Raw genomic sequence first — 19,122 nt, forward strand, 5'->3', positions numbered from 1 at the left:
GGGTTAAGAAAGCAGCTCACCACCTTCTCAAGGACAATTTTCCATATTCTAACAAATAATTTGAATAAACAAGGATTCCAACTCTGAACAGTCTCCACTACACCTGGTGAAGGTACTGTCTTGCTAACTTTAAGGATTTCACTACAAGGCCTCTCACTCCCTCTGCTCCTCTCAGTATCCTCCCATTTAGTCTGTATTCCTTTGCAATGTTTGACCCCACCCCCTGCCCCCAAATGCACCACCTCACACTGCTCTGGGTTAAATTCCACGGGCGCGTGCGCACGCACTCCCAATCGGACCAGAGAATCGCACCGCCAGCGAACTGCTGGAGAATTCCAGCCTTAGAATTGTACAATGAGATAGGATTAATTAATGGCCTCGCAGTGAAGGTGCCCCTAGGTAGCAGTGATCATAATATGCCCGAATTTTACAATCAGTCAGAGGAAGAGAAGAGACGAGGATTTTACACTTTCAGTAAGGGCAATTATGAAGATAGGAAAGAAGGGGACCATTAAGAGAGAAAACCAATCTGCCTGACAATAGACTCATAGACTCCCTATAGTACAGAAGGAAACCACTCGGCCCATCAAGTCTACACTGATCCTCTGAAAGAGTACCCTACCTAGGCCCACTCCCCGCCCTATCCCCGTAACCCCACATCAACCTTTAGACATTAAGGGCCAATTTAACATGGCCAATCCACCTACCCTGCAAATCTTTGGACTGTGGGAGGAAACCAGAGCAGCCGGAGGAAACCCACGCGGACATGGGGAGAATGTGCAGACTCCACACAGACAGTCATCCAAGGTTGGAATCGAATCTGGGTCCCTGGTACTGTGAGGCAGCAGTGCTAACCACTATGCCAGTATGCCATCCTGTGGAGTCCTTATGGAGACAAAGTTCTATCTTCACATTCGAGGAAATCTTCCATCGTGTTGTGTGGCACTGCCACTGTGATCATTGGGATAAATTTCAAACAAATCTAGGAACTCAAGATTGGGCAACCATGAGCACTGTGCACCGTCAACACCAGCCGTAACCTTAATGGCCCAGCATATCCCTCACTCTGCCATTACCACCAAGCCAGGGGATCAACCCGGGTTCAATGAAGAGTGCAAGAGGGAATGCCAGGGGCAGATCTTGGTATCCTGAAAAATCACGCGCCAACTTGACGATGCTACAACTCAGGGAAACTTGCATGTCAACCAGCAAAAGCAGCAAGCGATTGACAGAGCTAAGCTCTGCAGTCCTGCCAACTCCAGCCGTGAACGGTGGTGGACAATCAGACAACTGACTGAAGGAGGAGGCTCCACAAAGGCCCCCATCCTCAATGGTGGGGGAGCCCAGCTCATCTGTGTAACAGATAAGGCTGAAACATTCACAACAATCTTTAGCCAGGAGTGCTGAGTGGATGGCCTATCGCGGCCTCATCCAGACGTCGCTAGCGTCACAGATGTCAGTCTTCAGCCAATTCGATTCAATCATCTGAAATCAAGAAACAGCTGAAGACACCAGATGCAGCAAACGCCCTGACAATATTCTGGCAATATTGCTGAAAACCTGTGGTCCAGAACTTGCTGCACCCCTCCCCAAGCTGTTCCAGTATAGTTACAACACTGACACTCAGCAATGTGGAAAATTGTCCAAGTATGTCCTGTACACAAACAACAGGACAAATCCATCCCAGCCAATTCCCATCTCATTAGTCCGCTCTCGATCATCAGCAAAGTGATGGAAGGGTTCATCAACAGTGCTATCAAGGGAGGATTAGCAATAACATGCTCACTAACACTCAGATTGGGTCGAGCCAGGGTCCTGACCTCATTACTTCAAGCCATGAGCTCTCTCTTCAACCTTCACCCCATTTTCATTTCTATCGTTTCATTTCCTCCCTCGATCCGTGTTTTCCTCACTGTTGTTCCCCCCTCCCCCCACCCCACCCCACTGGGGCCACCCTGTTCCTCGTTGTCCTTTGTCCTGTTTATCTTTCTTCTGCCATTAACACATTCTGATCTCTTAATGTGCCACTATCAGCGCCCTTCTTAGCCTTAATGACCCCCATTTACATTCCTTCTGTCAATTTATCCACAGCATCTCCACCCTATTCAGCCCCACTGTTCCATGCCACCTCCCCCCCCCCCCCCCCCCCCCCCCCACACACACACACACACACACACAAAGTTCTCTCGAACTTTGACAAAGTGTCATCCAGACCCGAAACGTTTGCTCCCTTCCCTCTCCACAGACGCTGTCAGACCTGCTGAGATTGTCCGGTATTTTCTGTTTTCATTATGCAAATGAGGCCTACTTTCCCTAGAATTTAGATGGTTGGGGGGTGATCTGATCAAAGTCTTCAAGATATTAACAGGAAGAGACTGGGTTGATAAAGATAAACTGTTTCCACTGGTTGGAGATTCTAAAACTAGGGGACATTATCTAAAGATTAGGGTAGACCGTTCAGGAGACATGTGTGGAAGCACTTCAACACACAAAGGGTGGTAGAGGTTTGAGATCCTCTTCCCCAAACGGCAATTGATGCTGAATCAGCTGATAGTTTTAGGTTAAGCAAAGGTATTAAGGGATATGGGCCAAAGGCAGGTATTGAAGTGAGGCCAGACATCAGCCATGGTCTCATTGAATGGCGGAGCAGGCCCGAGGGGCTGAATGGCCTCCTCCTGTTCCTATGATCCTGTATTCCTCAATTCCCTATCGCTGACTGTGCCCTAAGCTCTGGAATGCCCTCTCAAAACCTCCTGATTGGAGATTCTGGGCTGGATTCTCCGCAGCCCCGCAGCAAAATCGCATTTGACGTGGGGGTGGAGAATCAACATTCCCGACGGAATCGGGCCCGGCCCCGTTCCGACCATTCTCCAGGCCCCTAATATTCAGGTGCCCGCAAATTATTCCGCGCGGCAGGGGGGCCCATTGTCAGAGGCCCGCCCAGCAATATTCCGCTCCCGACGGCGTGGAACTAACATGCTATGGCTGGCCGGGACTCTCGCGTGGCAGCTTTGGACTCAGTCCGCGGCCGCCCTGGTTGACACTTCCTGGGTCTGTATCCCTCTATTCCCATCCTATTCATGTATTTGTCAAGCAGCCCCTTAAATGTCACTATCGTTCTTGCTTCCACCACCTCCTCCGGCAGCGAGTTCCAGGCACCCACTACCCTCTGTGTAAAACACTTGCCTCGTACATCTCCTCTAAACCTTGCCCCTCGCTCCTTAAACCTATGCCCCCCAGTAATTGACCCCTCTACCCTGGGAAAAAACCTCTGACGATCCACTCTGTCTATGCCCCTCATAATTTTGTAGACCTCTATCAGGTCGCCCCTCAACCTCCGTCACTCCAGTGAGAACAAACCAAGTTTATTCAAGGGCATTAGCGAACCAGATGGGTTTTTACAACAATCGACAATGGTTTCATGGTCATCGTTAGACTTTTAATTACAGATTTTTATTGAATTCAAACTTCACCATCTGCCGTGGTGGGATTCGAACCCGGGTCCCCAGAGCATTACTCTGGGTCTCTGGATTACTGGTCCAGTGACTACACCACCACTTCTCCCACAGTGGTGTGTTGGTATTGACACTGGACTAGTAACGCAGAGACCCAGGGCAATTTCCTTCATTTTTATTTTCTGCCTTCAACATTTAAAGCTTTGATCCCTGTAGAACAGATTATTCAATTGCTTCAAACTTTATACCCACAATTAAGGTCAATAAGACATAAAGCACTAAAACATGCCCGCAACAGGATAATAACTGAGCCCTCCTCTCCTGTGTGGCTGCATTAATGCCAATGACCACGAAAACCGTTGCCAGTGATCACACCAACAAAATACAGGGAGCAGTGATACATCCAGCGACCTCGAAGATTTATTTATATATTTATTTATTTATTACACTTTCTTCTTGTGAGCACGACTAGGAAAATGCCAGAGAAGCTTTCTTCAGCGATCCCTCTTCCTTCCTAATCATGAAGGGAATTAAATAGATGAGGACAACAGACTCCCAGCGAATGCGCACCCACTGAACAATCAACAACCTGCCCACTCGGAGTTTCCACTATGGGGAAACCAGAGCCTGATTGTAACCCTCACAGATAGAGAACTTACCGGTGGCAGAACTTACCAGCGAGAAACAAAAGAGGTTCATCCTCGATGGTGAAATGTGGGCAAGGTGCGGTAGGGGAGGTGGAGGGGAGTGGATAATCTGAAGAGTATATTTGGGAGAGAGCTGAATGCTCCTATCCTGCTGCAGACAGGCGAGACTCAGTGAGAGGCTCAACTGCCCGTGCAGAGATTAGCGCTGGATGAAACCTCCGACTAATCTGGATTCAGAGCTATTAAAAGCTCAACTGGATCACCCTGCAATCTGTTTCCTTATCCCTGTCACGTGCCACACACCACTCATGTCTTTCAACCCAGTAGGTAACAACCTCTACATTCTGGATCTGAAAGGGACACCCCCTGGGGATGATACAGAAGGGACGTGGGCAAGTTTGCCAGGGATAACGGCAAACCAGTTACAGGGAGACTGGTTGTCCCCCTTAGAACGGAGCAAGTCAAGAGGAGGCTTGCTGGAGGATGTTAAAAATCATCAAACTGTTTCCACTGGCGGAAGAGTCAGGAACGAGAGGACACAGTTTTAAGGTGATTGCCAAAAGAACCAGAGCTAACATGAAGAAACATTTTTTTTGTGTGATCTGGAACATGCTGCCTGAAAGGACGTTGGAAGCAAATTCAATAGCAACATTGAAAAGATAATTGGATAAATACATCAAGGGCAACAAAGTCTATGGGGAAAGAGCAGGGGAGGGGATGGGCTGAATGGCCTCCTTCTGTACTGTATCATTCAACAACAAGGTCTTTTAACCTAATGAGGTTGATTGTACATAAGTACATTGGAATTTCTGAATCAAATACGCCAAATATTTGCCATATATTCAAGAGGCAGTTAATATATTCAAGATGCGACTGGATATAGCACTTGGAGCGAATGGGATCAAAGCCTATGGGGAGAAAGCAGAATTAGGCTATTGAGTTGGATGATCAGCCATGAGGTTGAATAAACTCGGTTTGTTCTCACTGGAACAAAAGAAGTTGAGGGGCGACCTGACAGAGGTCTACAAAATTATGAGGGGCATAGACAGAGTGGATAGTCAGAGACTTTTTCCCAGGGCACAGGGGTCAATTACTAGGGGGCAAAGGTTTAAGATGCGAGTGGCAAGGTTTAGAGGAGAGTTATAAGGCAAGTTTTTTACACAGAGGGTAGTGGGTGCCTGGAACTCGCTGCCGGAGGAGGTGGTGGAAGCAGGGACGATAGTGACATTTAAGGGGCATCTTGACAAATACTGTACATGAATAGGATGGGAATAGAGAATACGGACCCCAGAACTGTAGAAGATTTTAGTATAGACGGGCAGCATGGTCGGCGCAGGCTTGGAGGGCCGAAGGGCCTGTTCCTGCGCTGTACTTGTCTTTGTTCTTTGTTCTTTGTTATTTGTTCTTTGATCGTGATCAATGGTGGAGCAGCCTCAAAAGGCCTCCTCCTGCTCCGATCTTCTATGTATCTATGTAAGTCCATCTAGTTAGTCGTCCACATCCTCGTAGTCAAATGGCACGACATTGATAGAGCTGTTGGTTAATTATAACAATCGGTTTCTATCAATTTGTCTAGAACAGACGCACAGATGAGGGTAGAAAACCCCAGTGGGGGAAAGACCTCGAATTATGTCCAAAATCACCTGTTCCTCCCGAGCATTAAAACTCACTGAATGCCATGTATCATATTACTTCCATAATCTATCTCAAGATGTTAAATCACAAAGTATTTATAGGACACAGACGGGCCATTCAGCCCAATGAGGCCATGCTGGTGTTTACAAATTACATGGGCTCCTAAAATCACTTATCAGCTAAAAGGAAGACGTGCATTTACTTGGGTGCTTTTCACAACCGCCCGGCATCTCAGAGCACTTTTCAGTCCATGGGGTACCTTCAAAGTTTACTCACTGTTGTAACTTGGGAGACACAACAGCCAATTTGCACACAGCCGGCGCACACAAAGGCCGGGATTGTCAGCTATGAGTTTGCCGAGCTACCGCTGCTGACGTGGGCGGAGAATTTGGCGCTCAGGCAGATCTCCCACTCACTGCAGCAGGAGCGGCGAATCCCGCTGCCGTGAACAGACGGAGAGTCAGTGGTTGAACAGTCCAATCCTGGATCCGCCGACTCTGCCACAGGTTTGGCAGCTGATGTTTGTTGAGGGGGGGGTGGGTGGGACGCTCTGGATTCTGCGATCGATTCCGCTGTTTACGCTTGGCCTCCGTGCTGTCCTTCCTGTGACGCTCGAAGTGATTGGCGCTTTCGCAGATGCTTCTTCTCCAGTTTCTGCGTTCTAAGGCAAGCGATTCCCAGGTGCTGGTGGAGGTGTTGCATTTATTTAGGGAAGCTTTCAGAGTATCCTTATACCGTTTCCTCTACCCTCCTAGTGATTGCTTGCCATTGCGGAGCTCTGGGTAGAACACTTGTTTTGTGAGTCTTGTGTTGGGCATGCGGACAATGTGGCCCGTCCATCGCAGCTGGCCGAGCGTGACCAGTGCCTCGATACTGGGGATATTGGCCTGGGAGAGGATATTCACGTTGGTACGCCTATCCTGACAGTGGGTTTGCAGGATTTTGCGGAGGCAAAATCTCCAAGGATTTGAGGTGTCTGCTCTACACTGTCCATGTTTCTGATGCAAACAAGAGGATGGAGACCACGGCCGCTCTGTAGACCATGTGCTTGGTGCTGGGTTTGAGATCTCGGTCTCTGAACACTCTCAGATGTCCAAAGACTGCACTGGCGCATTGGAGTCAATGTTGGATTTCGTCATCATACCAGTATGGAACCAACATCAGTCAGCCCTGCTGCCTTTAAGTGTAATGAAGGAACCAAGGCCCAGGCTCATGGGCCAGATTGGTTGAAGAAAATTAAGTTAAATTGGCTAGAAATACTCGCATCACCGACAGGTTTTCCAGGAACTTCTAGGGAAACACCACAGAGTCAAATACCACGAGGGTGGCACAGTGGTTAGCTCTGCGGCCTCACAGCACCCGGGACCCGGGTTCAATTCCGATTTGGGTGACCGACGGTGTGGAGTTTGCATGTTCTCCCACGTCCGCATGGGTTTCCTCCGGGTACTCCAGCTGAGTTGTGAATGAATCGTGTCTCAGGACCCAGCTTGACCAAATTACTCGGAGTGGGTGGAAGCTAAACAAGCCTCACAGAAAGGCCACCACGATACAGCCAAGAAAGACAGGTCATTCCAAAAGGAAGATTTACAGTTTTCAATGCCTTGAAGTATTGTTGGCAGGATTGAGCCAGTATCCTATGTCATAGACCGACAGGGCTGTGAAGCGAGAAAACATGTTGATTGAGTGAGAAGGAGAGAAACTGTCACCACAAGGGGGCGAGTGGACTCAATCCCAGCTACCAGTATACCACCGGCCGGGTCAGTGGTGTTAGAGCCAAGATCTTCTCAAGGGGAATCATCAGGGGCTGCAGGAGGAGTTGAAGAGATAGTCAGTACTGCCCCACTTCAGACTCCACAGGTTTGCCTGCCATTGCTATGGACTCAGGTGCTTTCAGTCTGGAAAAGCCAGTTGCCAAGTTGAGTTATTCGACAAGAATTAGGAAGTCACCTGATAGATTTATCTTATGAACTTTGCTTTGAGATATAAACATAACATAAAACATACAGTGCAGAAGGAGGCCATTCGGCCCATCGAGTCTGCACTGACCCACTTAAGCCCTCACTTCCACCCTATCCCCGTAGCCCAATTACCCCTCCTAACCTTTTTGGGCACGAAGGGCAATTTATCATGGCCAATCCACCTAACCTGGATGTCTTTGGACTGTCGGAGGAAACTGGAGCACCCGGAGGAAACCCACGCAGACACGGGGAGAACGTGCAGACTCTGCACAGACAGTGACCCAGCGAGGAATCGAACCTGGGATCTTGGCGCTGTGAAGCCACAGTGCTATCCACTTGTGCTACCGTGCTGCCCTTAATCCCGTACTGTAACTCTTTTTGTCTGTGTATAACTGTAAAGAATAATTTTTCTGTTTTGTATTTTAGGGATCTGGAAGGAAGCTTAAGGGGGGGAGGAATGTCGTAGTGTGGCCTGTTTAAGTCATCGAGTCATAATGTTTACAGCAGGGAAGCAGGCCCTTCGGCCCAGCTTGTCCATGCTGCCCAGTTTCTATCACTAAGCTAGTCCCACTTACCCGCATTTGGCCCATACCCTTCGATACAGTCATAGATGTTTAAGGGGCATTCCCCGATCATTAAGAACAAAGAACAAAGAACAATACAGCAGAGGAACAGTTCCTCCAACCCTCCAAGCCTGTTCTGGGTATGATACCACCCTTGGCCAAAATCCTCAGCACTTCCTAGTGCCGTATCCCTCTATACCCATCCTCTCCATGTATTTTTTGAGATGCCTTTTGAACGATATTAGACATGTTCTCCCCGTATCTGCGTGAGTTTCCTCCGGGTGCTCCCGTTTCCTCCCACAAGTCCCGAAAGATGTAGGTGATAGGTGAATTGGACATTCTGAATTCTCCCTCTGTGCACCCAAACAGGCGCTGGAGTGTAGCGACTCGGGGATTTTCACAGTAACTTCATTGCAGTGGTAATGTAAGCCTACTTGTGACAATGATAAACATTATTATATTAATGTATCTGCTTCCACAACCTCAACGCGTCCCAGGCACTCACCACCCTCTGTGTAAAAACCTGCCTCATCTCCTCTAAACTTTGCCCCACAGACCTTAAACAGGAGCATTTGTACTGTTCTGCACGTAAAGTTCTTCTTAGTTAAATGAATCACCGTTGTGATCTAACACTGCCTTAGCGTTTGCCTCGCAATACAGCATTGTTAAACCAGGATTATCAACCCTCAGGATTCAATTCATATTGGGCCCAATGCTAAATTCACTCGAACCCCTTTTGCCCCAGTTCTTCTGGCCGTTAGATACCGCACCTTAGATGCAGTATGTAAATAGAAAACCAACTCCCGTTGCGGGATCACTTAATAGATTAGTCAACCATCTGATTGAAAAGCAAATTAAAATTAATGAATTTAAAGGTTATGGTCTCTGGGATTAATCTGCTCAATTGTCCGAGTCTGTCATTGTGACTCAATAGCTGTTATCAAAGCAAATATAAATCCTGTCCACTGACCTGCCAGTCCTGACGGGTGGATTAAATCCTTCAGCTGAAATAGTATTTTTCGGCCTTATAAGAAATTGAGGTCGCTCTATAATCCCCAGAAGGTAACTTGATTACTTATACCGAACTCAATGATGCTGGGGCTAAGCATCTTGATCTATAACCCGACAATTAAAATAAAATCGCCTTCCTATAGCGGTTCTCATGACTTCAGGGCATCCCAAAGAGCTTTCCAGTCAATGAAGTGTATTTTGGTGGCCATGGTAACGCAGGGAACCGCAGCAGCCATTTTGTGCATTGCAAGACCCCACAGTCAGCAACGCGATTGTGGTCAGATCATCTGCTCCGATGTGGGCCTGAATTTGGCGCTCCATGGACGGGTGCATTTCCCGCTTCGCGGAGCATAATATCGGGCATAATGTTGTGCATAATCGGGCACCATGCTCATTTTAGATAACACCGTGCCTGCGAGGGAGGTTAAATGTTTGGGAACCCACCTGGCTATTTAAATGTCCATTTAAATGGGCAGCACGGTAGCATGGTGGTTAGCATAAATGCTTCACAGCTCCAGGGTCCCAGGTTCGATTCCCGGCTGGGTCACTGTCTGTGTGGAGTCTGCACGTCCTCCCCGTGTGTGCGTGGGTTTCCTCCGGGTGCTCCGGTTTCCTCCCACAGTCCAAAGATGTGCGGGTTAGGTGGATTGGCCATGCTAAATTGCCCGTAGTGTCCTAAAAAGTAAGGGTAAGGGGGGGGTTGTATGGTATAGGGTGGATACGTGGGTTTGAGTAGGGTGATCATTGCTCGGCACAACATCGAGGGCCGAAAGGCCTGTTCTGTGCTGTACTGTTCTATGTTCTATGTAAATGCCTAACGCTTGGAGTGTAATAATACGGGCAGAAGGCAATAAAACACCTTCAAAGTCTGCATCACGCCTGGTGTGAATCTCGGCTTTTTAGGGCAGGCTCATTCAGGTGGATGTTTAAACTGCAGAGTCTCAGCTTTATAGTTCAGAGAGTGCTGATTGGAGGGAATTCTCATTGATGCAAATATCTGGATTCTGTATCTTTAGAAGCACTGCCCTCCCATTGGGAGGGTCCTTCAGAAACCTCCATTCTCTCCACCAACCCGGGGTGTGAGTTGCAATCTCTCCGACATAGATGGGGATTGTGGTGTCAGGATGAGGTGCAGCCTCCAGGGAGGAGGAGGAGACGGAAGGGTGAGAGGAGCTAGAGATCGGGGGACGGGGGAGGCACCGGAGCCGGTGGTTCTTCAGGGTGGGCACAGTCAGCCTTGGAGAGCCTCCTCGCAGATGACAAAGACTGGTGTACAGTCAGCGCGCCAGCTACTTCGAGATGACACAAAACCCTACGTCAAAGACGACTGAGCATCTCTCAGGCAACTGCCTTTGTGAGCTGATTTCTGGAGACAGGGCCTTGGGGGTCACCGGATGCCTATCACCCCGAAGGTGACAGTGGTGCTCAAAGGCTTTACTACACGGTCCTTTCAAGCAGCATTTAGCGACCCGACAGGGTTAATGCATCCGGCAGCACACCACTGCCTCAAAGTGTTTCCTGATGCAGTGTTCCAGAGGATCGGCAGCTGCACTGCTTTCACCACTCTCGTGTAAATCCTGATGGAGAAGGCCTGAGGATTTGCAGCAATTCCTCAGGATGCAGAGAGCCATCAAATTCACCCATGTAGCCATCAAAACTCCTGCAAGGCAGCCCTGTGCATTCATCAATAGAAAGGGCTTCCACACACGCAATGTTCGGCTTGTGTGCGACCACAGACAGCGTTTCATGCGGGTGTGCGCCAGACCTCCAGGCAGCCGTCATGATGCTTAACTCCTCAGGAATTCACAAACGCTGCTCTCCTCACCAGGCCTGATGCATCGGAGGGTGGGCTTCTGGGAGGTAAGTGTCCTGTGAGAGTACCTTTAAGAAATGGATGTTTATTACTGCAGTGATGTCAGAGAGTGGGTGGAGCTGGGCTGTCTGTCTGCTTTATTTTCGTCTTTGAGCAGGCTGCTATAGAATGAGGTTCTAGTTTTGTTTTCAGAGAGAAGAGCTGCAATGAAAGCCAGCACATGTGCATGGATCTCTCTACAAGCTAAAGCGTGTTTATTTGGGTGATTTCAAATGGATAACTGCTCTCATTAGAGAATTTAAACCTGATGTGTGTGTTAAAAGGGTGTTTTGACTTCTGGATGTTGCTTAGGAATTTATTAAGGATTATTAGTGTTGTATTCTTTGGGGGTTGTATTTGAATTGATGGTTGCTAAGATATTCACTGTATCTTTTAAAAAGGTTAACTTGAGTTCATAGAATAAACATTGTTTTGCTTTAAAAAATACTTTTTGATTTCTGCTGTACCACACCTGTAGAGTGGGCCGTGTGCTCCCCATACCACAATCTATTAAATGTTGTGGGTCAGGTGAACTCCATGATACACTTTGGGGTTCTCTAAACCCTGGCCCATAACAAATTGGGGGCTCGGGGGGGATAAAAGTCTATCTATTGGATTGGCTTAGTGAACGTAAAGACAGTGAAGGGTAAGCACGTTGTGGTGGCTTTTCAGGTGTGGTATTCCAGTTTTCCCGTGGTGATTCTCCGGCCCGCGATGGGCCGAAGTCCCGCCGCTGACTGGGCTCTCCCGCCGGCGGGAATCAAAACACCTACCTGACCGGCGGGATTGCGGCGCGGGCAGGCTCCGGGGTCCAGGGGGGGCGCACAGGATGATCTGACCCCGGGGGGTGCCCCCACGGTCGCCTGGCCCGCGATCGGGGCCCACCTATCAGCAGACGGGCCTGTGCCGTGGTTGCACTCTTTTTCTTCCGTTCCGCCATGGCCTTCACCATGGCGGGGGCGGAAGAGACCCCATCCCCTGCGCATGCGCCGATATATCGGCGTCATATCGGCGCATGCGCGGACTTCCGCCGGCCGGCGAAGGCCCCGGCTGGCGGGGCGCCAAAGGCCGTTCGCGCCGGCCGATGGAGCGGGAGCCACTCCAGCACGGGCCCAGCCCCTCAATGTGAGGGCTTAACCCCTAAAGGTGCGGAGGATTCCGCACCTTTGGGGAGGCCCGACGCCGGAGTGGTTCACGCCCCCCGCCCCGCCGGGTAGGGGAGAATCCCGGCCAAAGAGAGAGAGTTTGAACTTCAGAAAATGGCCATGAAACATGACAGTCAGTTGAAATTTGCAGACATAAAGGGAAACGTAGTTGGATGATAGTGATGAGGATAGTGAGAAAGAACGTCCTAGTCGAAGGCTTGGTGAGGATCTATTTAAATATTTCCAAGCATTGCCAAGGTTTGATGAGAAGGAGGTAGAAGCCTATTTCATTTCATTTGAGAAGGTAGTGAAACAAATGAAATGGCCACAGCACTGGTGGGTGTTACTGATTCAAACGAAGCTGGTAGATAGGGCTAGTGAAGTGTTTGCATCAATACCGGAGGAGGTATCTGGGACATATAAGGAGGTGAAAAAATCCATCTGAGGTGCATATGAATTAGTGTCTGAAGCTTACAAACAAAGGATTAGAAATTTAAGGGAATAATTTGGTTAAACGTAAATGGAATTTGAATGGCTCAAACAGAGTAATATTTACAGGTGGATAAGGGCTTTGAAAATAGACCAAATATATGAAGCTCTCAGAGAAATTATGCTTTTGGAGGGGTTTAAAAATTCAATTCCGGATGTAGTGAGAACTCATGTGGAAGAACAGGGGGTTAAAACTGCGACTAGCAGCAGAAATGGCAGATGATTATGAATTAGTTCTTAAATCAAAGCTTGGTTTCCGACATCAGTTTCAGCCTGTGGGGGATAAAAACTGGGGACATGAGAAATACTCAAGTGGTAGAGGTAAAGGTGATCTGATGGGAGATAATAAGGAGAGTGTACCTCAGAATAAAAAAGAAATCCAGGAGGATGGAAGAGACATGAAAAGTTTCAAATGTTTTCACTAATAAACTCGGCCATGTAAAGTCACAGTGTTGGTGGTTGAAGAAAAGCACTGGGAAGGCTGATGTGGTAAAACAAGATAAGACAGTGGGGTTTGTTAAAGTGGTAAATGAAAGCTCAAGGGAAGCAAAGGAGGTGCAAAAGATTGTACAGCCTGATCAAGAGGTGATTGATAAGAAGGTGCCAGATCTCTTCAAAGAATTTACTTGTGTGGGTAAAGTTTACTCATGTCTATCAGGAGGAGCAGGTAAAGAAGTCACAATTTTAAGAGATACGGGAGCTAGTCAATCTTTAATAGTAAGAGATGAGGAGTTATGTAGTTTGGGAAGAATATTGCCAGAAAAGGTGGTAATATGTGGAATTCAAGGTGAGAGGAATAGCGTTCCATTATATAAGATAAGGTTGGAAAGTCCAGTGAAGAGTTGTGAAGTGATAGTAGGAGTAATAGAGAAACTATCTTGTCCAGGAATACAGTTTATCTTGGGTAATGATATAGCTGGATCGCAGGTGGGAGTGATGCTTACTGTGGTTGATAAACCAGTGCAAAATCAGACAACTGATGACAGGATGAATATCCTGGGATTTTTCCGGATTGTGTAGTAACCCAGTCGCAAAGTTACAGGTTAAGACAAGAGGAGATATCAAGGAGTGAAGATGAAGTTGAAGTGCAATTATGAGAAACGATTTTTGATCAGATGGTTGAAAAAGAACAAGAACAGGTGGAGGATGAGGCGGATATTCTTCATTCAGGAAAATTGGCGGAGTTAACAGAAAGATATACGGAAGAGGTATCTGAGTGTATACCAGAGTGTTATTACCGTAAAGGTAATGCTTGATGAGAAAATGGAGACCTTTACATATGCAGGCGGATGAAAAGTGGGCAGAAGTTCATCAAGTAGTATTGCCGGTAGGGTACAGAAAGGAGGTAGTGGGTCATTTGGGAATAAGGAAAACTCAAGCTAAATTCCAGAAACATTTGAGGAACTTTTTACAAGGGGCCTAATTGATTGCGTAGGACCTCTTCCTAAAACGAAAAGTGGGAATCAAGATCTTTTGACGATAATGGATGTGTCTACTAGGTTCCCAGAGGCCATTCCAGTACGTAATATTACAGCAAAAAAGATTGTGGACGAGTTACTTAAATTCTTTACTAGACGTGGTCAACCCACAGAAATACAATCGGATCAAGGATCAAATTTTACCTCAAGGTTATTCAAAGAAATTATGGATAGTTTAGGAATAAAACAATTTAAATCAACTGCGTACCATCCAGATTGCAGGGAGCATTAGAAAGGTGGTATCAGACATTAAAGACAATGTTGAGGGCTTATTGTCACAATTAACCAGAGGATTGGGATAAAGGAATTCCATTCGTACTGTTTGCTATTAGGGATGCATCTAATGAGTCAAACAAATTCAGTCCTTTTGAACTAATTTTTGGCCATGAGGTAAGAAGACCACTTAAATTGATTAAGGAAAAATTGGTGAGTGAGAAATCGGAAATTACATTATTGGATTACGTGTCAAATTTTAGGGAATGATTAAATGGAGCAGGTGAATTGGCTAGACTGTATTTAAAAGTTGCACAAAATGTGATGAAACGGGTAGTGGTTTAGTGTGATGAAAGGGGATGGTTTAGCTCACTGGGCTAAATCGCTGGCTTTTAAAGCAGACCAAGCAGGCCAGCAGCACGGTTCGATTCCCGTACCAGCCTCCCCGGACAGGCGCTGGAATGTGGCGACTAGGGGCTTTTCACAGTAACTTCATAGAGGCCTACTCGTGACAATAAGCGATTTTCATTTCATTTCATTTCAGTGGACAAGAAATCCAAAGTTCGTACTTTTGCCAGTGGAGATAGAGTGTTAGTGTTGTTACCAGCGGTAGGTGAACTTTTAAAAGCGAGGTTGTGTAAACCTTATCAGATTGAAAGGAAATTAAGTGAAATGAATTATGTGGTAAAAAACACCAGATACAAGGAAAACTCACCGAGTGTGTCATGTGAATATGCTTAAAAGGTACATTGAAAGAGAAGGAGAGAAAAAGGAGGAGGTTTTAATGATTCTAACCCAAAGTGATGAACCAAATCCAAATGTCTGTGAATTTGACATACCTCAAATTAAATTGGAAAATGAGGATGTGTCTAAAAATTGGGATAAATTGTTGAGTTGCCTTCAAGAGGAGAAACGGACTGACCTAAAAGAGCTATTGATATCACATGGGCATGTTAGTAGAGATAAATTGGGACGTACTAAAATGGCTATACATGATGAAGATGTGGGAAATGCTGTTCCAATCAAACAACATCCATACAGACTTAACCCTGTAAAATTGGCACAGGTTAACAAAGAGATTGAGCGTACGCTTAAAAATGGCACAATTCCATGTAGTCGGTTAAAGCCCCAGGGCCGGACGGGTACCCAGTGGAGCTTTATAAAAAGTTCTCGGGGATATTGGGGCCGGTATTGATGAGGATGTTCAATGAGGCAATGGAAAGAGGGGTGCTGCCTCCGACGATGTCACAGGCCACGATTCCGCTGATTCTGAAGCGGGACAAGAACTCGGAGCTGTGTGGGTCCGACAGGCCGATATCCTTGTTGAATGTGGATGCCAAATTGCTGGCCAAACTTTTGTCCTCCAGGTTTGAGGATTGTGTTCCGGACGTTATTGGGGAGGACCAGACGGGGTTTGTTAAGGGTAGGCAGTTGGTGGCCAATGTAAGAAGGTTGTTAAATGTGATCATGATGCCCCCAGAAGGTAGGGAGGGGGAGGAAGTGATCGCAATGGATGCAGAAAAGGCTTTTGATCGGGTAGAATGGGATCATCTGTGGGAGGTACTGGGATGGTTGGGATTTGGGCGGGGCTTTATTGACTGGGTCAGGTTGCTGTATCAGGCTCCTGCAGCAAGCATACGGACAAATTGGGCAACGTCGGGCTATTTTAGACTGCACCGGGGGATGAGACAGGGATGCCCCCTCTCCCCACTGTTGTTCGCGCTAGCTGTAGAGCCGTTGGCAATTGCTCTGAGAGCCTCAAGGGACTGGAAGGGGTTGGTCCGGGGGGGGGGGGGGGGGGGGGGGGTGGGGGGGGGGGGGGGCGGTGTGGGGGGCGGGGGTGTGGAGCACAGAGTCTCGCTCTATGCAGACGACCTGCTTCTGTATGTATCGGACCCAATAAGAGGGGATGGAAGAAATCATGAGGACTCTGTGGGAATTTGGCTGGTTTTCGGGGTATAAGCTAAATTTGGGGAAAAGTGAGATGTTTGAGGTCCAGGTGAGGGGACAGGAGAGGCGATTGGGGGAGCAACCATTTAGATTAGTAGGGGAAAGCTTTAGGTACCTAGGCATTCAAGTGGCGCGGGAATAGGACCAGCTGCATAAATTAAATCTGGCCCGACTAGTGGACCAAGTGAAGGACGATTTTTGGAGATGGGACGCGCTCCCGTTGTCACTGTCTGGAAGGGTGCAGATGGTGAAGATGACAGTCCTTTCGAGATTCCTGTTTGTACTTCAGTGTCTCCCCATCTTTATTCCGTGGTCCTTTTTTAAACGGGTCAACAATATGAATCTTTGTTTGGGCGGGCAAGACCCCACGGATAAGGAAGGTAATGCTTGGGCGGAGTCGGGATGAGGGCGAGCTGGCGCTGCCAAATTTTAGTAACTATTACTGGGCGGCGAATATAGCCATGATCAGGAAGTGGGTGGTGGGGGAGGGATCGGCTTGGGAGCGTATGGAGGTGGCTTCATGCAAGGGAACCAGTCTGGGGCTGTTGGTAACTGCGCCTCTGCCGTTCCCGCCAGCACGGTACTCCACCAGCCCCGTGGTGGTGGCGGCCCAGAGAGTCTGGGGGCTATGGAGGAGACATGTGGGAGCAGAGGGAGAATCGGTCTGGTCCCCAATCTGTAATAATCCCGGTTTGCCCCGGGAAGTATGGATGGGGGATTACGGATATGGTGGAGAGCAGGGATTGAGAGGATGGGGGACATGTTTACAGAGGGGAGCTTTCTGAGCTTGAGGCGCTGGCGGAGGAGTTTTGGTTGGCGAGGGGGAACAAATTCAGGTATCTGCAGGTGCGGGACTTCCTACGTGTCAACCTTCCTGCTCCTATCACTAAGGGAGATTCAGGACAGGGTAGTTTCCAGAGGGTGGGTAGGAGACGATAGCGCATCTGACATTTACAAGGGACTAATGGGGTCAGAGGAGACGCAGACCGAGGAGCTGAAGCACAAGTGGGAGGAGGAGCTGGGAGAAGAGATAGAGGTTGGTCTATGGGCGAACGCATTGAGTAGAGTCAATGCATCAGCAACATGTGCCAGGCTCGGCCTGATACAATTCAAGGTCGTTCACCGGGCTGACATGACAGTGGCCCGGATGAGCAGATTCTTTGGGGTGGAAGACAGGTGTGCAATATGTGCGGGAGGACCAGCGAACCATATCCACATGTTCTGGGCATGCCCGAAGCTTAGGGGATTTTGGCAGAGGTTTGCAGATGTCATGTCCACGGTGTTAAAACAAGGGTGGCACCGAGTCCAGAGGTGGCGATTTTCGGGGTGTCGGAAGACCCGAGAATCTAGGAGGAGAAAGAGGCAGACGTTCTGGCCTTTGCTTCCCTGATAGCCCGGAGACAGATACTATTAGTTTGGAGGGACTCAAAGCCCCCGAAGTCGGAGACCTGGCTATCGGACATGGCTAGCTTTCTCTGTTTGGAGAAAATCAAGGTCGCCTTGAGAGGGTCACTGTTAGGGTTCGCCCGGAGGTTGCAACCGTTCGTCGACCTCTTCATGGAAAATTAATCGTCAGCAGAAGGAGGGGGGGGGGGGGGGTTAGTTTAGTTTAGAGTAGGGGGTTAATAAAGGTGGTACCTGTAAGGGAGGGAGATGGCTTTTGCACTATGTTTATAGTTTCATGTACATTGTTTATTTTGTTGTTACAATACCACAAATACCTCAATAAAATGTTTATTAAAACAAATGGCATAATTGAAGTGGTTTGCAGCCAATGGAGCTCACCCATAGTGATGGTACCTAAACCAGGTGGGCTGCATGGTCGGCACAGGCTTGGAGGGATGAAGGGCCTGTTCCTGTGCTGTACCTTTCTTTGTTCTGTGTTCTTTGTTCAGACAGTACCCAACGGTTGTGTGTGGACTATAGAAAGGTTCATGCAGTTACAAGAACGGACTCTTATCCTCTTTGGAGGATTGCATTGAGAATGTGGGGCAATCAGCTTTTATTTCCAAACTGAATTTATTTAAAGGTTACTGGCAGATACCTTTATCCAAAAGGACGAAGGAGATTTCAGGTGTTGTGACTCCAGATGGCATATACCTTTTCAAAGTTATGCCATTTAGCATGAAAACGCCCCAGCCACATTTCAACGGTTAATTAACAAAGTCGTTTCAGGATTACCCAATTGTGCGGTATATATCGACGATTTGGTAATTGTCAGCCAGACAGGGAAAGAACATTTAAAACATCTGATAGAGTTATTCGATCGACTTCAGGAGGCGGGTTTGGTGATAAATCTAGCCAAAAGTGAATTTGGAAAGCCCAAGTCCCCTTCCTTGGCCATAAAAAACGGACAGGGTGGAACGGTCACACGGGATGTAAAGACAACAGTTATTGAAGAGTTTCCAATACCCTCATCACAAAGGGAAATAATATGATTTCTTGGCATGAATGGATTTGATCGAACATTTGTGCAAAAGTTTTGCAGCGTGATTGCTCCATTGATGGAATTGCTGAAGAGACATTGACAATGTCAGTGGACGGCAGAGTTTCAACAGGCATTTGGCTGCCTGAAAGCTGTGATAACCAATGTTCCTGTGTTGGAGAATTACAAGGGACTCTGTGATCAGATTGAACTAAAATATCTGACTTTAAAGAGAAATGCCGAGGCGTAGAGAAATGGATGGATCGTGCAAAGACCTTCTTGTTCGAAGAGACTGTCAATC

At 47.7% G+C, this 19,122-nt stretch overlaps 1 protein-coding gene across 3 annotated transcripts in view; it reads right to left on the reverse strand.

Moving 5' to 3' along the window:
- The window catches only part of LOC119968726 (SAM domain-containing protein SAMSN-1-like), a 143,049-nt gene extending 138,769 nt beyond the window's left edge, over positions 1 to 4,280 (reverse strand). For 2 of the 3 annotated variants that reach the window (XM_038801364.1, XM_038801363.1), the window contains exon 1: positions 4,131 to 4,280. In XM_038801364.1, the coding sequence (XP_038657292.1) occupies positions 4,131 to 4,154 (24 nt within the window). In that variant the 5' untranslated portion in view covers positions 4,155 to 4,280. Of the gene's footprint in view, positions 1 to 4,114 lie in introns of all 3 variants that reach the window. The other variant, XM_038801365.1, reaches the window with a different exon arrangement.
- Between the last annotated feature and the right edge of the window lie 14,842 nt (positions 4,281 to 19,122).

The sequence above is a fragment of the Scyliorhinus canicula genome, chromosome 7 (genome assembly GCF_902713615.1).
Source record: "Scyliorhinus canicula chromosome 7, sScyCan1.1, whole genome shotgun sequence".
NCBI lineage: Eukaryota > Metazoa > Chordata > Chondrichthyes > Carcharhiniformes > Scyliorhinidae > Scyliorhinus > Scyliorhinus canicula.